The sequence below is a fragment of the Heteronotia binoei genome, chromosome 13, assembly GCF_032191835.1.
Source record: "Heteronotia binoei isolate CCM8104 ecotype False Entrance Well chromosome 13, APGP_CSIRO_Hbin_v1, whole genome shotgun sequence".
NCBI classification, from domain to species: domain Eukaryota; kingdom Metazoa; phylum Chordata; class Lepidosauria; order Squamata; family Gekkonidae; genus Heteronotia; species Heteronotia binoei.
The window spans coordinates 43876460-43896142 of NC_083235.1; the positions used below are offsets into that span (position 1 = coordinate 43876460).

Here is a 19683-nt window from a genome sequence, read left to right on the forward strand (position 1 = left end):
TTTGTTCTGATAGCTTTAATTGTAGCTTTTTAGTCCATAATCATGAACACCCACACAGGCAGCTAACAAGGCACTAATGATCCATTCATCTCTTGAACCAGACCTCTAGCAGCTTTAACTAGAAGACGACTGCAGATTTATACCCTGCCCTTCTCTCCAATCAGAGACTTAGAGCGGCTTACAATCTCCTATATATTCTCCCCCCACAACAGACACCCTGTGAGGTGGGTGGGGCTGAGAGGGCTCTCACAGCAGCTGCCCTACAAGGACAACTCCTGTGATAGCTATAGCTAACCCAAGGCCACTCCAGCAGGTGGAAGTGGAGGAGTGGGGAATCAAACCCAGTTCTCCCAGATAAGAGTCCACATTCTTAACCACTACACCAAACTGGCTCTCTAGTGTGGATAGCCATGATTCAGTATCTAAAATAGATGCAAATGGACCTTTGGGAAGCATTAAAATAGCAGATCTGGAAAAAATGCACTTTCAAGACCCATATATTCTCCAAATCTAGGAGATTCTTACCTCTCCCCTTTGGGAGAAGGGATGAAGAATCAAGGAAACAGTCAGGCATCATTATTTATTAACACGAGACAAAGGAGACACAATCAATGCGTTAATGGAACACTGTCCAGCCAGATGTTAAATTTTTAAAAAAGTATATCTAAAACCTAATTTCAAATAAATAAAAAAAAACTTTATACATAATTACACTGCTGTAATTTGAATCTGACAATGGTAAACGTATTGACATTAATGAAAGGGAAGGAATGCCTTCAGGGCTAAATAAATTTATCTTTTTTTTTTTACAACCACATCTCCAGCATAGTTAAGCATGACTCATCATTCTTGACTATACAGTTGACTAAATCAGTAAATAACAGGACTGGTGTAATAGGTACAATAATAAACATACTGAACAAGAGCGGGAATTCTGTGAAAATAAGATGTGAAAGACATTTTTGTTGAACATTCATGGCAAATGGATTCACAGGCTAACAGATGCTCCCAACTGTTTCATAACAATACACACTCTTGAAAATCTAGTACACTTCGGTTCAGCATCACCTGAGCCAATACAGAAATCCCCAAAAAAACTGGGCTTGAGAACTGACTTTGCCCCTTTGGATTCATTAAAAGAACCACCAGTTTGCTTGGTTATATGGGAAATGGAAGGGCCAGCTATTTCCAGACAGGTCCCAGAGCAAAACCTACTCACTTTCCCTGAATTCATTTCAAAAGCTGCAATATCTCATATGCTGATGGAGAACATGAAACAACATATCCAAAACCACACAGAGCAAATCAGCATCATAGGTCAAGGAAAAAATGACACCGATTTCACAGTCATTCCTTTGGAATCTCAGCCATTTTGTATAAGCTACCTGAAGGCAAACAACTGCAGCACTGAGGAGGTCCCAAGCTGAAAGTGTACAATTAAAATCCCTAGAGTATTAATTACCAAGGAAAGATAACGCTCTGCATTCAAAGTCACACACTAACCTGGGAAGGCAAGTAATTCTTAACAACTGAATCAAGGGGGGAAGTTGCATGTAGTAGCATTCCCCCCTCCCCCCCAAACAGAACACAAGTCTTCCAGATTGAAATGTCACAAATGTCATTTGAGGAAGTCTCTCTGACTTGTACCCAAGAAGTTCTGTCAGACTACATCTAGAGAGATGTGTAAAGGGGTGTAAGGTCAGGAAGGGGTCACAGAGGTGGGGGCCTGTATCTTGGCAGAGGGGGATGCATTTATGTTCCATTCAGTAGAAAGATGCTAAAGTGGTTTATTATAAAAAGCTGATAATAGCTCAAACTGCAGTTAAAAATCAGGGCTGAGTGCTCAGGACATTTGTATGCTGAGGTCCTTGGTACTATGCTCTTCACATGCTGAATTCCAGCAACTGCTATATATTTTGTTCTCCTAACCAGTGCAGATGACACCTTAAAACTATCAGCATGGAAGGGTTTTCACCTAGGTAGCAGCACCGCACTATGGAAATACTGATAATACAAAATATTAAAAGTCTCCTCTAAAAGAACCAGTAGTTAATATTCCAACAGTTCAAAGCAAAGGGACGTCCTTACACCCCATTTTAGTTTTGCTGTAACTCTTCGTTCCATGATATATTTCATCACTGTTATGTATAACCAAAAAAGATTACCTTAAATATATTTGCTAACTTATTTAAATGTTTTCTGTCAAAGTATCAATATGTCAGGCCATTAAAAATAACTGTTTGGAATTTGTACAGAAAAGTTTTCAAGTATACATATGGGATTTGTTTAAGGGGAAGCTGTCAGCGCTGCACTTAATATAGCTGCTGTAGTTCAGGATTTAATCCAAGTTTATATTTATATCTCTTTTAAAAATGTCTAAAAACATTGACTTTGTTACAGAGTGGGTGCAAACAGATATTATTAAAATATCCTAACTATTTACACAATAGACCACAAATGGCCCAAGTAGAATTGTTACCATTTCTGGCATCCACTTTCAGTGTTTTCTTAAACAATGTAAAGGGAAAGGAGAGAGAGAATCTAAGGGTATAATAAGGGGGGGGGGGGGAGTGATCTAAACAAAAGAATGAAATCTTTCTACACCTGGGGACAAGAGGCTACAAAACATTTTCAGACAATGGTTGTTTCTGCATATTTTAAGGCATCTGCTTTTTTTCTCTCCCCATCAATACTTTGAAGACTGGAAACTGATCGGCTGCTTTTTAACCACATTTGGAGAGGTATTTCCCCATGCTTTCAACAGAATTGCCCTGCCTCTGTAACTGTTCTCACTTTGAAGTAACAAGTTCTATCCAGAAACCAGGGAAGGCATCAAGGAAAGAGCAGGGCTTTTTCCAGTTTAAATTGAAGTCTCTCTGTTCATTTGCATCTATTAGTGGGCATAAAGCATTGTGAAAGGAAAGATAAGCAGGGAATCCTGACTCAGACAATGAATTCAGTGGTTCTGGTTAAATGGTGTCCTGCCTACACACCATTTTATGACAAGGGTAAGCCGAGGCTGTACAGGTTACATTAAACATTCCAGAGCTGCAACTGTTTTTCCATTGTTATTTTGATAATGCTTTAAAAGCTAATGAATTTCAGCCTCTTTTAGAAACATGTGCATTGAAAATATAGGCTTCTACATGCTATGACATACTCTTGCCCGCAATAAGACATAACGGAGTGGACAACCTATTTTAAGTTCTGCATTTCTTACATTATAATTGCCTAACAAAAACCCCCAAAATTTGTTTAAGGGCTTTAATCAAGCTCCTAAATGGCATCTACTGCACGTCACCATCATCTGAGCCAATCTTCTAAATAAGTGAATTATGCATATTAATATTTACATATTTAAAATATAGGCAAAATCCTTTCTTTTAAAATTTAAGAAATATCTATATGAATAAGTAGTTCTTCCATTCAGTGGGTTATCAGATTTGGTCATGGCACAATTTTAAGTATGTGGTGTGATCCCATAGTAACGATACATTACAGAATGAAACTAACACACAGCTGCAAAGCACACTGTTTGCTGGGGAATGAGCAGGATTCATGTGACCGCTTTCTTAACAATTTGCTATCTTAACTAAATAATACCCCCCTTGTAGAATCCTAAAACAGTATTAGAAAAAATACAAATATATACAACAGATTGAAAAAAAAGTTTAACACTACAGTAAAGGCTTTAGTAATGCATTGTTTTCTCATGCAGGTCAAACTTTCCACCGGGTAAAGCTAATGTCCTGCAATACCAACAGAAACTTTCTTTGCCAGGCTGCCATATTTTCCTCTTCTATCAGTTTGCCTCACTTTCAATCCAGGAAGTGACAGTGGAAAGAAACGGGATAGCACAGTCCAGCTTCTCAACAATCTTTGCTAATTTTCCAACCAGTTTTCGTTTTGTTTCCAAAGCTGTCACCAGTCCCTTGAAGTCTGTAATCAGTGCTGTGACCTGGAGGCCCAAGATTACATGTTGTATGCTACATAGATGGGGTCCAGCTGGTCAGCCAAGAAGCTGTCACGGAGATGCATGCGTTGCTTCTCTCCTCTGGAATTGATGGGAATCACCCCAGGATCAACCACCACCACAACTCCCACGATCAGATAATGTTCTTCCAGAACCACATTGGTTACCAGAGGGACCAGATCAAGAGCCTCTTGCTCGCAGCCACATAGTTCCACAACCACCACAAGTAAGTTTGTCCACGTGAAGACAGCACTGGAAAAAGAATCATAGAGATTAAATGATACAACCAAACTCTCTTTTTTCATATATAGCCTATCTATGTTCTCTTCTGTGATATACGCCCAGTTTTTTGCTACTTCCCATGATCCTCTGATAATGTGTGGAACTAGATGCCCATAAGGGAAGGACCGATCATGTGGTTCCTTTCCATGCAAGCAGTACCTGTTTACTGACCTCCACAACGGCAATGATTCTACAGATTCAAATGTTAAGAGAGTATTATGCGACAGAGCCACAAAGGAAGTGGCAAGAATACCACACGTGGAAGAGAAGAACAGGCTAATAGTATCTTGTACAGCCCTGGGGAATTCATGCACATTTTTCTCTTACTGATCTATTTATCCTCCCTGCTACCCCACCAGCTCCATTGATTGGGCAGTGCTTAGAATGGAAGATGTGTGCTGTCACCTCCTTCCTAGGGAAGCATAAAGAATGATGGCTTCTTTGTTCAGTTTGCTGCTCCTGTTTCCTGAAGCTGATTAAACATAGAGAGCTGGAATAACCATGGTGAGATTTGCCTGCATTTGCTAGCTGCCTTATATACTTAAAATCAGGTATTGTCCACATTATCTTAGAAATACTCTTTGGAATATACCAGTCCAAAAAGGTAGAACCCAAAAGACAGGTGCTAGGGAAGAGGAAACAAAGGGGCCAAATGCAAAGTGAGGTAGGCCAGATTTTGCATAAAATTTCCCATCCTTGAATGGCTATGAAAGGTATTCCCATCTGTGTATGGAGTCAACACAATGTAGCTGCACGTAAACATTAGAATGTGTGACTTTTTAATGTTTAGAACTTCTTCCTAAGTCAAGCTCTTTAAGTCTCCAATACTCTCACTAGAATGATATTTATGTATCATGTAGCTTTAATGTGAATGGCTTCTAGTTTGTTAGTTTTGTTTGAATCTTGAGATCCAAACTTCCAAGCATTTACGAATCAGGAACAGAGGCTGTCTAGCCTCACTTGGTAGGATGAATTCCAAATCTCAGGGCCACCTCACATATAAAATAAACAAAATTCTTGCTAGCTGACAAATATCCCTCAATCACTGAGCAGGTGGCGGCTCTAGCAGTGAAAGAGATAGGAATCAAAAGTGGTAGGGGTATCAGATAAGGGACAACTTTGCTTTATCTTTCTGATTAAGACTTGGCTGTAACTATGTTCTTTAAGTTGTTTGTACTAGAAAATGCATGAGGACTGTTTACCTCTATCTTGGCCTGTATTTCTCTCTCTCCCCCCTCCCCTCCAGTTATGCCAATAAAGGTTGTCTTTAAAGTAAGTAATATAAACTATTCTAGATGTGTATCTACAAAGATAAAGCTTGAATGTATAAAACAGCTGTTTAAAACACACATGTTTTATTCATGCATGCTCATGATAGCTAGAAATGATTGCTGCTCTTTACTGACTATATACCTGGCTGTAAATATAGGATTGTCACCGTATAATATGTGAAATGGCCTTAACTACTTTCTAGATAGTTGCACATCAATAATGAATGTCTCTTAGGTTCTCTACAAACATTAGCCTTAGAACCAATACTTCCTCTTCATTCAGATGGAAAAACCCACAACTAGATTACTCTGCTCATATAACCAAGAGCTACAACCCTATTTTGAGTGCTAACACTTTAGCTTAGCACTACTGTAGTTTCATTGCAAGGGGAAACTAATACATTTAATTGTTTTCATACCATTCAGCAATGCTTCTGTGTGTCCGAGAAACTGACGTCTCAATGTCAATTGGATGGTAACGCAACCCTCTTAGTTCCAGAGTCTCATCCAGTGCTCCTACGATATATAATGCATCATGGCGTTCTGGAGAGGAAAATTGGAGGTTACATGTACCAGTTCTTCAAACTGAAGTGTCTAAATGGCAGTGAGGGAAGCAGAAATGCCCTTGTTCTGAAAGCTCAATAAATATAAATGAGACTCTCCTTTTTTGTTAGATAAATTAACAATAAATCAATCCATTATTGCTATTGTTATTGTAATCATTACTGTCCATTATTGCTTGGCTCTAAATGTTCCTGGATAGGAAAGATCTTTATCACATTATTTTGTTATACTTGAGAATCACTCCTTCAGTTCCCTCCACAATAAAATAAAAAAAGATCCTTGCTTACTGTCTTTTTAGTCCATAAAGCACACATCATTATTATGCACAGTTCAGAGCTTTTGTCCTGAAGTTACCTGCACATGTAACATGCTTATTAGATGTTACAAACCCTCCCTACTGAAAGGAAAAAGCATGTTTTATTGTTCTGACTTACCTCCACTGGCAGCTGTGAGTTCTGTTCGGCGTACAAAGCCGAGGTACCCTGTTCGTGCCCACAGAGTATGGGCAGCATCACCAAAACTCAGGCGGGTGTTGAAATGATCTGCTTGGAGGGTTTCATTGTCATAGATAGTGTAGTAACCACTGGCAGTGTGGGGACTATTCACCCAGACCTGTGAAGGTAATAAACACAGGCTTTATTAACAATGCAATAGTTGTTTCTCGTTTTTAAGTGAGACCAATCATGGGTGTCTTGCAATAAAAAAGTTCAGATGAAACCAAGAAAGCTTAATTATAGTATACATGTAAATCAGATACATTTTTTAGAATTCCAACTTGCTAATAAAAACAAAAAGGTGTAGTCTTTAAGAAGCATCTTCATTTAGGATGGATGCATTTTCCTGAAATGTATTCATTTGGTGCACTATGTGCCATCTCAACATGTGGAATGAGAGATGGACCATCAGAACTGCTGTGGAAATCAGTACATCTTTCCAGCATCCACACCGTGAAATAATTAGGCACAGGAACTGAGAAATCCCCCAGTGTAGAACTCTATGAAACAACAGAAACAAGCCAGATCTACCCATGTAAAACAGAAGCAACAGCAACATGTACCTCTCCCAGGTGAGAATCCCCAACCGGTCCTTTAGTCTCAGGATTAACAATGATCACTTTGACCCCAGGCAGTATCTAAAAGAGGAGGAAGTAGAGTTGAAAGACCATTCTTATGCTGGCAAACCCAATATAAACACTAGGGCATTTTAACAGCAAGATCACATTTATATCAGCCAAATCTGATTTCATGGGTTTCAATTTAGCTCAAGAAACTTCCACAATCAAAAATCACTTTATTTTGAGCTTTGTGTGCCTGCACATTAAATTTATAGTGACAACTAAGCCTTCATCTCTGATACTAGCTCACTAAAGTGCAAAATATGTACGCAAGATCTTTATTTATTTAGATTTATATCCTGCCCTTCCCACAAACGGGCTTAAACTTAGCAACACCACTTCACAGAGGATTGTGTTACTGTAATGGCAATCCCACACACACTGTAGCAGTCAACCTAGCTTTGCCACAAAGCATAGTGTCCATAATGAGTTGGGGGGGATTTTGATGAATTGTGGCTGCATAATTGGGGGGGGGGGGGGGAGCTAAGTCACCAGGCTACTGCCATGTGGCAGCAATACAAGGGCCCCAAGAAGATGACCAATGATTCTAGTCCCTATTACTGGCCTTGTTTCTTCTCAATGACAGAAAGTTGTTTGGTTGTACACCAGATGTTTCGTCAATAGATGTAACTTTACCTTGCCTGACTCAGAAAGCAGCAGGCTCTGGGGAGCACCTCTTTCAACTAGCCGGACTCTGGAGAAAGAGACGCATATGATGAAAAATAAAACAAAAGAAGTACTTGTACTTTCAGAATGATTATTAAAGTATAATTTTTTAAAAAAAGCCACATCCAATATTCTGAAACACCTAAACAACTAATCTTTATATTTCAGTACTTTTTTAAAAAGTTGTTTAAGCTGTTCCTTCAGTTCGTTAAATTCTGCTTCTTCCCTCCGAAACACAGAGAGAGAGAGAGACAGACAGACAGACAGACAGACAAAGAGTCCTCACAGCTGACTCTTCAAGACTTCAATCAGCAAGAGGTCTTTCTACACAGTTCCTTTAGCTAGTATATGAAAAATGACTAATTGGTAAAATAGCAACACTGGCTGTCTTGTTAGTAACAATCAGGACCCCTGGATTGTACAAAGGCAAAGAAATTTCATTGGTTCTTTTTGTCTGTTTGTATTATTAGACAATGGTTATAGTTCTTTGGCAGTCGAGGAGCATCTTCTTCTGATCTGTGATATTACAATATTAGGCCCATGTAACTTCCAGGAAGGAAGGATCTGGTGACTGCTTGGCTCAAGGAGGAGAATGCTAAAAATAGCATCAAAGTCAGTGAAGGAATTTTTCTTATTCTTCCAGCTTTGTGACATGTCCCACCAATGCCTTGTCAAACCCCTCACTTCCCAGGCACCACTTGGCATCACATTAGATATGACATAATTGTACAAGAAGCTACATATTTACTAGGTGGGATACACAGGCTCATTCATTCAGACAAATCAGATTAGATAATCTGATTTGGTGACCCAAATAGCTGCACCCCAATAAAGGCCAATATTATTTGGCTTTTATTCAGGTGCTGCTAGAAGGTATTTAAAGAGACCACAGTCTTTTAAAATGCTTTCTGAGTTCACTCACTGAGTTAGCAGCATGATTTGATGAGTGAACTTGGCGAGTGAACTCAGGCATTTAAACAGCTTCTGAATTCCATTATACCCTATGGGGACCATCCCCATAGGGTATAATGGGGCCAAATAAATTCTGGTTTCCCAAATATTTACCCAAATCCCAATACAATACTGATATTAGGATTTGATAATATTGATATTTTTCAAGTCCAATAGACCCAAATCAGATTTTTAAAAACCTCAATTCCTTTTTGCAAACCCCTAAATATTTACTTGACCAGCCCAGTTAGATTTTGGCAAATTATTGTGAACAAATTGATCACATCAGATTGAATTATCCTTGCAGGACTCTCCCTTTCCTCACCAGCCTGCAGAACCTCTGCCCAATTTATTCTTGGTGGACCTACATGGACCTCATGCAAGCAAAGTGAGGTATACACTGGGAGACGGCAATCGGTGGACATTGCCACTCTCTCTTCTGAGGACTTAAAATGTCATTTTTGGAGCTGCACAACTGGATGGATGCCAACATATTTTGTTCACAGACTTCAAATAGCAAAGATAAATAACAATAAAAACAGCTGTACCTGTCGTGTCTTAAGGACTTCAGATCCACATATACTGTGGTGGGATCAGGCCCTGAGGTTCCCTAAAAACATTAAACAGACATTTTAAAGTGTGTTTTTTTTGCTTCTACTGAGATAAGTGGCAGATAGTTGAAGGCCTTGAGGGAGGGAAATGCAAGCTAGATTATCAAGTGTCTAGTAACACAGAAAACAGCTCAATGAAAAGGCGCATATTAAGGGAATTATTTCTGTTCAATCACAAGAATGCTTATGTACATGCTCTCTTAGGAGTGTTTACACCATGCCTGGCTAGGAACATTTCTTTCTCAGCCCACAGGGGGACAAACAAAAGTGAGTCAGGGACCCTTCTCAGAATTGTATTTGTAGTGGTTTCTTGAAGAATTAAAAATGGAGGCTGGAAGGAGGAGGGGATTAAACAGCAGAGCTCTGCTGATGGAAGGAGAAGAGTGGACAATCCCAATGCAGCCCACTGTCTTTTGTGGTTATTATTTTTCATGGGTTCTGTGACCCACATCAACTAGTTCTCTCCGGAGCATCCTGGAGATCAGCATTCAAAAACCTTCAAGGTCATAAAACCAGCTAGATGTAGGTTCAAAATAGGTTAGAGACACACCTAGGTTAGGTTAGGGACCAATAAGGCCTTTATGTTACCTGTAAACAGATTGCTACATTGACTCTTGACCCAAAGGTGGTGCTGACTGCACGAGATGACAAGCCAATGTCCTTGAAGAGCTTGGAGAAGGAGTGAGTAAGAGCCACCCGTGGACGCTCCTCTGCCACCACTACGCAGGTCCGGACACCTGACAGATTAATGCCTCTTGCCTGCCAATGCACAGAAATCAATGATGTGGGGGGGGGGGGCGGGAGGAGAGAGAGAACTTGTGTTTTAACAGGCAGCAGACAAAGAGAACATTGGTAAATCCTCCATTCAGGCTCAAGGAGCACTATTTTGTCCTGCAAAGCCTTACTAGGTATTTTGTTATGCTAGCATTTCCCCAATTCACTTAGGGTATTACCGCATGGACACACCAGTTCAGCATCTGTCATTACACATGGCCAAGCAGAAAGAGAAAAGCATCAATCATCTTTCTGTATCATCTATAGTACTTGGGGTCCTTAATGAAAGACTGAAGTGTTATCAGCCCCTTTATGACGGAGGAAATATTGTGAAATGTTAAAAGGACAAAGACTGCATCCAAAAGTCAGATCAGTACGTACACCAGAGCTGTTGAGTAATCATTAAAACAATATATATATGTTTGTGCGAACAGCAAGATATTAATCTGGTCACACTGACCCAGCCAAAGAAAGAATTTTAACAATGGAACCCAGTGACTCATCCTTCCCATCTCTCACCTAACAAAACCTATGTTGACATCAAAGAGCCTCAGGCTGATTTTCATAACACAAAGTTATGCTAGCAACCTAATAATTTGTTGCTATGATTTTGTCACCCCCTACCCTGCATCTTAGTAGCTTTGCTTAGTGAACTGAATGGCCAGAATAGATATCAATCTCATACCAGGGTTAATGTGCTGGCAACATCCATTACTTTCAAACAGCAAGCCACTCTGTGGCACTGCTGTGAAATCTGTGGCACTGCTTGTACTTTCTGAGAAGCTGTGTTTAAAATTCTCCCCTTAACCTTCCTTAGTGGGTTAAAAAGAGCTTGTAAAATCAATGGACTGGATCCTACCAGTTTGTTCTGCTGGTGTTGGTGTGTTCCATTGACGCAAAAGGCTCCTCTGCTAGCAGAAGATCCTGTTGCATCAGAAGAAGCTTCCTCCCACTGTGAAGGAACACAGTGACACCAGCAGAACCGACTGGAAGGATCCAATCAAACCAGGGGGTGGGGGGAGAAGAGAGAGGGAGATCTGCTTATTGACTACAAAGTTCTTTAGCTTGAAAAACAAAAGCTCAGTTTCAGTTAATAGAATATACAGTGTCTTTTGAAGAGATTAATCATCCCTCATTAAAATAATTACGATGGGGAGAAAATTTCAAACATAGCTGAATATCTGTGAGTTCAAAAGTTTTTGCTATTTGTTTAACTCTAATTTAAACTAGACCTAAGAATAAGATACACATGAAGCACTTGTAGAGCCCCCAGCCCATCATTTCAAAGGGTGTATGCAGAAGTTTAAGGTAGTCAGCAAAAATATTTTAAAGGGGAAATTTCCATAGGAAAGGTAGGATAAAAAGCAAGGAAATGCAATTCCATCCTGAAAGCCTGAATATTAAAACGTATTTTCTAATCCCCCCTGCAGTACAAAATAAGCCTCAGCTTCTTACCTTTAATACATCAACTTGGTTCCCCAGCCCCTTTGTACACATGTCCATGACTGAATAGGAACAAAAAGTGTCCCGTATTTTGTACTGGCTAACAGTGGAGAGCCACAGGAAAAGGTTGGTTTCCAACTCCATAGGAGGAATTAAGATGGACTGGTGACCAGAATATACACTGTCAGAGAACATCAGACAGACAGACAAGGCATTAATTCTTGAAACTGGATGGTTTCACTAATTCTGCACAACCTAAAGATTATCTGAAATCCTTCTTTTGTCACAGTGACTCACCTCCCCACTCATCCCTGCATACTGAGACAAACTGAGCAAACGCTAGGTATTCCGGCAATCCAAATCATCATATAATCCAATAGCAGTTAAAATTGCCACCAACACTGCTCCATTCTCAGCATGAAGCTGGTGCAACTGCTCCAGCCAAGCAGCAGTTGCATGTTGTATTTCTGAGGGGCGTTTTATCCCATCAAATGGCTCCATGGTGCCCTGTGGGCCATATTTGCCCTCCATCTTGGTTATGCAGTGGGCCAGCAGTTGTATGCTGGTGCAGAAGAATAGCTGTTGCACCAATGCATCTGGTTTGTGAACTGTGAACAGTGCTCTTTGGGGGCACATCAGGCACAAAATGTAGGTCTCCAAGTAAGAAATCTATTTAAAATGAATACAGATGGATACAAAGCTTATAATACCTTTCCCCAAGGAGAAAGAATCAGATGCATACCACTTTTGACTGTGTGCAGATATGAAGTTTCTGATGTTCTTAACAAGTGAGAGCAAAAGGGAAACACAAGCTATCTGAACGATGAAACTGGCATTGTTCTTAGGTAGACCATGGGTCCTTAGGCCACATAAACTGGAATGACTTCACTTGTGTAGAAAGGCTCCAACACTAGCCACTGCAATTAGGCCTCCCCTTTGATGCTATCCTAATTTAAACCAGTCAGGGTCTATCTTTTAACGGCCCAGCACTTCTTCTAATAACATCCTGGCTCTTACCTGCAAAGGCACCAAAGTGCAAAGCCCAGACCACAATAGGGATCTAAACAGATGGCAATCTGCCGTGAGGAGTATAGTTCACACTGCAGCTTTATAGCTCTACAGAGGGCACTGACTGCTGCATGGGACATCTGCAGAGAGAGTGGGAGAGAGACAGAGCACTGATTCTCAGAAGCAAAAATGGCAGAGCAGATTTACACCCACTCTACAACCCCTCCAAGTAAGTCATGTTGCCATATAAATCATGTAATGTCTTTGCTGGATGTCAGGGCTACTCCAGAATGAATCCTGAAATAGACATCTGTTATCAAGTAGTTATCAAGACTCTCAAGGCTTTTTGCCATCTTCATCCTCACAATCTCTTGGTCATATAAGGATTGCTAATTTCTCTGTTACCTGCAGCTACACAGGAAAATGGAGCGCAGGGCAATCAAGGAAGATCATCCAGCCCCAAGTCCTCTGACGTTCCAGCCATGTGCCCAAACCACTGAACTACTGCTGCTTCTCTACACATGATCTAGAATCTTAAGCCCTTTTGCCTAGCTTAGTGGCAACATAGGTTATAGATGTGTGCCACCAGTGTAGTCCATTGTATGAGATACTGTCATTCTAGGGTGAACTACATAAAGTACAACACAAGAAATTCAAATTCAAGAACTTTTAAAATGGGATTCCTGTAATTTAAGAATTAAGCAAAGAATTTAGCAACTACACATGTAATCTTAGAATTTTTATCAGATAAAAACCAGTGAAGCCTACGGTGCACTGCAATTCATATGCAATCCCTTTAAAGCCCTATATGGCCGAGGACCTGCCTACCTTAGGGACCGCCTCTCTCCATATGTTCCCCAGAGAGCACTGAGATCCAGCTCCCAAAGTCTCCTAAAAATCCCTGGACCAAAGGAGGCCAAACTGAAAGTAACAAGGGAGCAGGCCTTCTCAATAATGGCTCCCCACTGGTGGAATCAGCTACCGGAGGAAGTGCGAGCCCTGCGGGACTTTAACCAGTTCCGCAGGGCTTGCAAAACTACCCTCTTTCAACAAGCCTGTAAGGTTGAACTCTGAAAGTGACATCTAGCCATCTGGATATATATCTCACTGAAATGTAGCACCCCTAATTTATTGTAGTTTTTAAAAATTTTATGTAACTATTTTAACTGTATTTATTAATTGTATTTTATCATATCAATTATATTATAATCATGGTACACACCATGTCTTGTTAGCCGCCCTGAGCCTGCCTCGGCGGGGAGGGCGGGATATAAATAAAACATTATTATTATTATTAATCCCTGCCCAAGGCACAGAATGAGAAGAGACAAACCTATGCAACAACTTATCACAGGTCCTCCTGCTACTGTGTACACACTCCTACAAGGATACCAGTATTGTAAGTAGCTTGACTATAGGCTGATTTCGGTTAAGATACTGGGAACACCTTGAAGATTACTCTAATCATTCCCTTGAGGAATGGTGTTGCATATTTTTGCCATTACAGCAGCAAAATGTGGAAATCTCTTCTGAATACAAAGCTCCATATACAGCAAGGTCATTTTGCTCTCTGAACAATATGCTCACAGGCATTACTGCCAGTATGCAGTATTAAGAAAGCCAGTGTTTATCTGTACAGGCTAAAAGCAATCTGGCACATTTTCATTTGGAAGCAAAAACCAAGACTTAATTCTGTCCTACAAAATGGAGGATCCTAAGCACACTGGCTCAGTGAGATGTTACCATACCTTTACTCCTGTAAGCATCCCTGTTGTGGAAACACTGAAATCCAGGTATGCCAACATTTCTGGGGTTGGTGGCTTGTAGACCTGAGGTAGCCGCTTCCTAGGCAAATCATCTGGAACAGGTAAGAGTGAGGTAATTTATTCTTTTAATGTGATGCTGAAAAAATGATTTTCTCTAAAAAATAAAGCTAACAGGTGAAGTTGGAATACAATGGAACTATAAGCTGGGTCCTATAACTCCCTTCCACTAAGTCTTCCTTCAACAGAGAAACGCTTCCTTTCCTCCAATGGTGGTAGATTCAGGTGGGCAGTCATGTTGGTCTGAAGCAGCAGAACAAAGTCTGAGCCTGGTGGCACCTTTAAGAGCAACAAAATTTTATTTGAGATATAAGCCTTTGTGTACAAGACCAACAAAATTTTAATAAAAATTTTTGAATAAAATTTTGTTGGTCTTAAAGGTGCCACTGGACTCAAACTTTATTCTAATGCAGGTATTTCACCGTTGAAAGAAAACTAGGAAGAAGAACATAAGAACATAAGAGAAGCCATGTTGGATCAGGCCAACGGCCCATCAAGTCCAACACTCTGTGTCACACAGTGGCAAAAAAATTTATATATACACACACACTGTGGCTAATAGCCACTGATGGACCTCTGCTCCATATTTTTATCTAAACCCCTCTTGAAGGGGTTGCCACCACCTCCTGTGGCAGTGAATTCCACATGTTAATCACCCTTTGGGTGAAGAAGTACTTTCTTTTATCCGTTTTAACCTGTCTGCTCAGCAATTTCATCGAATGCCCACGAGTTCTTGTATTGTGAGAAAGGGAGAAAAGTACTTCTTTCTCTACTTTCTCCATCCCATGCATTATCTTGTAAACCTCTATCATGTCACCCCGCAGTTCACGTTTCTCCAAGCTAAAGAGCCCCAAGCTTTTCAACCTTTCTTCATAGGGAAAGTGCTCCAGCCCTTTAATCATTCTAGTTGCCCTTTTGTGGACTTTCTCCAATGCTACAATATCTTTTTTGAGGTGCGGCGACCAGAACTGCACACAGTACTCCAGATGAGACCGCACCATCGATTTATACAGGGGCATTATGATACTGGCTGATTTGTTTTCATTTCCCTTCCTAATAATTCCCAGCATGGCGTTGGCCTTTTTTATTGCAAACGCACACTGTCTTGACATTTTCAGCGAGTTATCTACCACGACCCCAAGATCTCTCTCTTGGTCAGTCTCTGCCAGTTCACACCCCATCAACTTGTATTTGTAGCTGGGATTCTTGGCCCCAATGTGCATTACTTTGCACTTGGCCACATTGAACCACATCTGCCACGTTGACGCCCACTCACCCAGCCTCAACAGATCCCTTTGGAGTTCCTCACAAACCTCTCTGATTCTCACCACCCTGAACAATTTAGTGTCATCCGCAAACTTGGCCACTTCACTGCTCACTCCAAACTCTAAATCATTTATGATTTATTTATCATTTATGATTCATGAGAGTTATAGGGCCCCACTTTAGTAGAAGGGAGCTGTTGCACAGAAGCCCCCACCCCCTCAAATGATTCACCTTGGAGTCCTGTACCGTCCAGTGTAATGGACAAGGGAAAAGAATCACTAGCTCGGCCTCCCTTCTTGAAGTACGTTCTCTGCCACTTAAAGGGTTAAGATGAACTATACCATACAGCCCTGAAGAGCCTTGTTAGGGCCCCATCTTGGATGTCTGATAATTTCATAAGCTCCACCTGACCGCCATGCCTGTGAATGCTGCACTCCCCCTCCCAGATCAATTTCACCCCAAAGGAAAGCAGGTATCCTGACCTGGCCCTTACCTGGATAGCCCAGGCAAGCCTAATCCCATCTGATCTCAGAAGCTAAGGTTGGCCTTGGTGAGTACTTGGATGGGGAACCACTAACAAATACCAGGGTCATGACATAGAGGCAGGCAATGGCAAAACACCTCTGAACGTCTCTTGGCTTAAAACCCTTCAGGGTTGCCATAAGTCAGCTGCAATTTGACAGCACTTTCCACCCCCCACTTCCCTGGAAAGCAGGACTTTAATGATGTCAATCCAGTCACTGCCCAAGCTAGTCTTTTGTCCATTTAAGTCAACCAACACCCAGCCAGACTCTTTGCAGCCCTGGTACCTTTATGAAAAACTGTTTTTCCAGCCCAAATTCAAACCACAATGGCTCACAAGTCCAATAAGATAAAAATGGCTCTTTTGCTTAGCAATTCAGATTTGGGCACATCTGGGAACCAAGAGTGGACACAATGTCTTCCCTAAGGATGGCCTTTCCCCTACAAGCTTTAAGGGACCTCAGAACATATGACACCCCTCCCCTGTCAGACAGGCAAAAGTATGTTTTATATTTTCTCTTTGTCTCCTCTTCCAGTTTGGTGTAGTGGTTAAGTGCTTGGACTCTTATCTGGGAGAACCAGGTTTGATTCCCCACTCCTCCACTTCCACCTTCTGGAATGGCCTTGGGTCAGCCATAGCTCTGGCAGAGGTTGTCCTTGAAAGGGCAGCTGCTGTGAGAGCCCTCTCAGCCCCACCCACCTCACAGGGGTCTGTTGTGGGGGAGGAAGATAAAGAAGATTGTGAGCCACTATGAGACTCTGAGATTTGGAGTGGAGGGCAGGATATAAATCCAATATCATCTTCTTCTTAGACTGCAATAACTTTTCCTTCCTGAAAGTGTCTTTACACAGGACTAGATGGTGCAGCAGCCTCCTCTGGATGCACAAGATACCTTGCTGGGACAATTGCTTAGTTTTTTTGAGTTAGCTCTATCCCACTATTTTTATTCACACTGTCCAATTTGCTCTAAATGAAAGTGTATGATCTAAATGTCCTTTGCTGCTTTCCATTTCTGGAAAGAACGATGGCAAGCTTGACCCACGTGTACATAGCCTTCAAGTTCTTGAATGGACACGTCCATAAGTGCATGTCAGAAGGCTGTATCCATGCACTGAGAGCACATTGTGTCATACAATTCAAACCTATACATTGCCAGACAGTAATAATACTTTCCAGACAAAATGTCACCGCTGGTTCTCAGCTGCATCTTTTCCAAAACTAGTATGTCTTGAGAACAAGGTCAGTTCTGTTACCTGTGTCAATGATGGTTGGCCAGGTTTTCACATCGACAGCAGTTGCTGCTTCTCTGGATCTCAGTAGCCTCATCAAGGTCTGACTGGTGAGAATACAGGCAGCTTTGCTGACCTAAAACATGTTCAAAAAGTGACTGTTGTCAACAAATGAACAAGGAAGAACAACATAAACACAACAATGTCAAAGTAATATGAAGCTAAGAGCGCATGGACAAAGGAAGCTGGGCACATTTGTTCATGGTGCTTTCTAAGTGCTCTGAGTAATTCACATACATGAGAACATAAGAGAAGCCATGTTGGATCAGGCCAATGGCCCATCCAGTCCAACACTCTGTGTCACACAGTGGCCAAAAAAATTATTTTTATATATATACACACACACTGTGGCTAATAGCCACTGATGGACCTCTGCTCCATATTTTTATCTAACCCCCTCTTGAAGCTGTCTATGCTTGTAGCCTCCACCACCTCCTGTGGCAGTAAATTCCACATGTTAATCACCCTTTGGGTGAAGAAGTACCGCCTTTTATCCGTTCTAACACGACTGCTCAGCAATTTCATTAAATGCCCACGAGTTTTTGTATTGTGAGAAAGGGAGAAAAGTACTTCTTTCTCTACCTTCTCCATCCCATGCATAATCTTGTAAACCTCTCTCATGTCACCCCGCAGTTGACGTTTCTCCAAGCTAAAGAGCCCCAAGCGTTTTAACCTTTCTTCATAGAGAAAGTGCTCCAAACCTTTAATCATTCTAGTTGCCCTTTTCTGCACTTCTTCCAATGCTATAATATCTTTTTTGAGGTGCGGTGACCAGAATTGCACACAGTATTCCAAATGAGACCGCACCATCGATTTATACAGGGGCATTATGATACTGGCTGATTTGTTTTCAATTCCCTTCCTAATAATTCCCAGCATGGCATTGGCCTTTTTTATTGCAATCGCACACTGTCTTGACATTTTCAGCGAGTTATCTACCACGACCCCAAGATCTCTCTCTTGGTCAGTCTCTGCCAGTTCACACCCCATCAACTTGTATTTGTAGCTGGGATTCTTGGCCCCAATGTGCATTACTTTGCACTTGGCCACATTGAACTGCATCTGCCACGTTGATGCCCACTCACCCAGCCTCAACAGATCCCTTTGGAGTTCCTCACAATACTCTGGTTCTCACCACCCTGAACAATTTAGTGTCATTTGCAAACTTGGCCACTTTACTGCTTACTCTCAACTCCAAATCATTTATGAACGTTAAAGAGCATGGGACCCAGTACTGAGCCCTGCAGCACTCCACTGTGAAGACTGCCCATTTATATTCACTCTCTGCTTCCTATTAATTAGCCAGTTTTTGATCCACAAGAGGACCTGTCTTTTTATTCCATGACTCTCGAGCTTACTAAGGAGCCTTTGATGAGGAACTTATCAAAAGCTTTCTGGAAGTCAAGGTAAATAATATCTATTGGGTCTCCTTTGTCCACATGCTTGTTCACCCCCTCAAAGAAATGTAACAGGTTAGTGAGGCAAGATCTTCCCTTACAGAACCCATGCTGAGTCTTCCTCAATAACTCGTGTTCATCAATGTGCCTACTCATTCCGTCCTTGATAATGGTTTCTACCAACTTTCCTGGTATTGAAGTCAGACTGACTGGCCTGTAGTTTCCTGGATCTCCTCTGGAACCCTTTTTAATGATGGGGGTGACATTTGCTACCTTCCAGTCCTCAGGAATGGAGGCAGATTTCAATGAAAGATTACATATTTTTGTCAGAAGATCCACAAGTTCAACTTTGAGTTCTTTCAGAACTCTTGGATGTATGCCATCCAGACCTGGTGACTTATTAGTTTTTAATTCGTCTATCAGTTGTAGGACCTCCCCTCTTGTCACCTCCATCTGACTCAGGTCTTTCAACACCCCTTCCAATATAAGTGGTTCTGGAGCAGGCAAACACTTCTCATCTTCCACAGTGAAGACGGAGGCAAAAAATGCATTCAGCTTCTCAGCTGAATTATTTGTTTACATTATTTGTTTCAGAACAACATAACCCTTCAAATGAGTCCAGCACTACCATCTCTGTTTTACTGAGGGGGCCAGGGCCAAAAGACAGCAATCTGCCTAATGCCATCTTGTGAATTCATGGTCTAAGTGGAATACTCCAGACACAACTC

The 19683-nt window shown here is 41.2% G+C and overlaps 1 protein-coding gene across 4 annotated transcripts in view; it reads right to left on the reverse strand.

Moving 5' to 3' along the window:
• Positions 1-566: 566 nt before the first annotated feature.
• The window catches only part of DIP2B (disco interacting protein 2 homolog B), a 205062-nt gene continuing 185945 nt past the window's right edge, over positions 567-19683 (reverse strand). For all 4 annotated transcript variants that reach the window (XM_060253191.1, XM_060253187.1, XM_060253188.1 and 1 more), the window contains 11 exons: positions 17523-17634; positions 14406-14515; positions 12667-12797; positions 11662-11830; positions 10021-10191; positions 9370-9431; positions 7841-7898; positions 7148-7222; positions 6525-6702; positions 5946-6069; positions 567-4225 (listed from right to left, as the gene is read on the reverse strand). In XM_060253191.1, the coding sequence (XP_060109174.1) occupies positions 3973-4225; positions 5946-6069; positions 6525-6702; positions 7148-7222; positions 7841-7898; positions 9370-9431; positions 10021-10191; positions 11662-11830; positions 12667-12797; positions 14406-14515; positions 17523-17634 (1443 nt within the window). In that variant the 3' untranslated portion in view covers positions 567-3972. The remainder of the gene's footprint in view (positions 4226-5945; positions 6070-6524; positions 6703-7147; positions 7223-7840; positions 7899-9369; positions 9432-10020; positions 10192-11661; positions 11831-12666; positions 12798-14405; positions 14516-17522; positions 17635-19683) is intronic.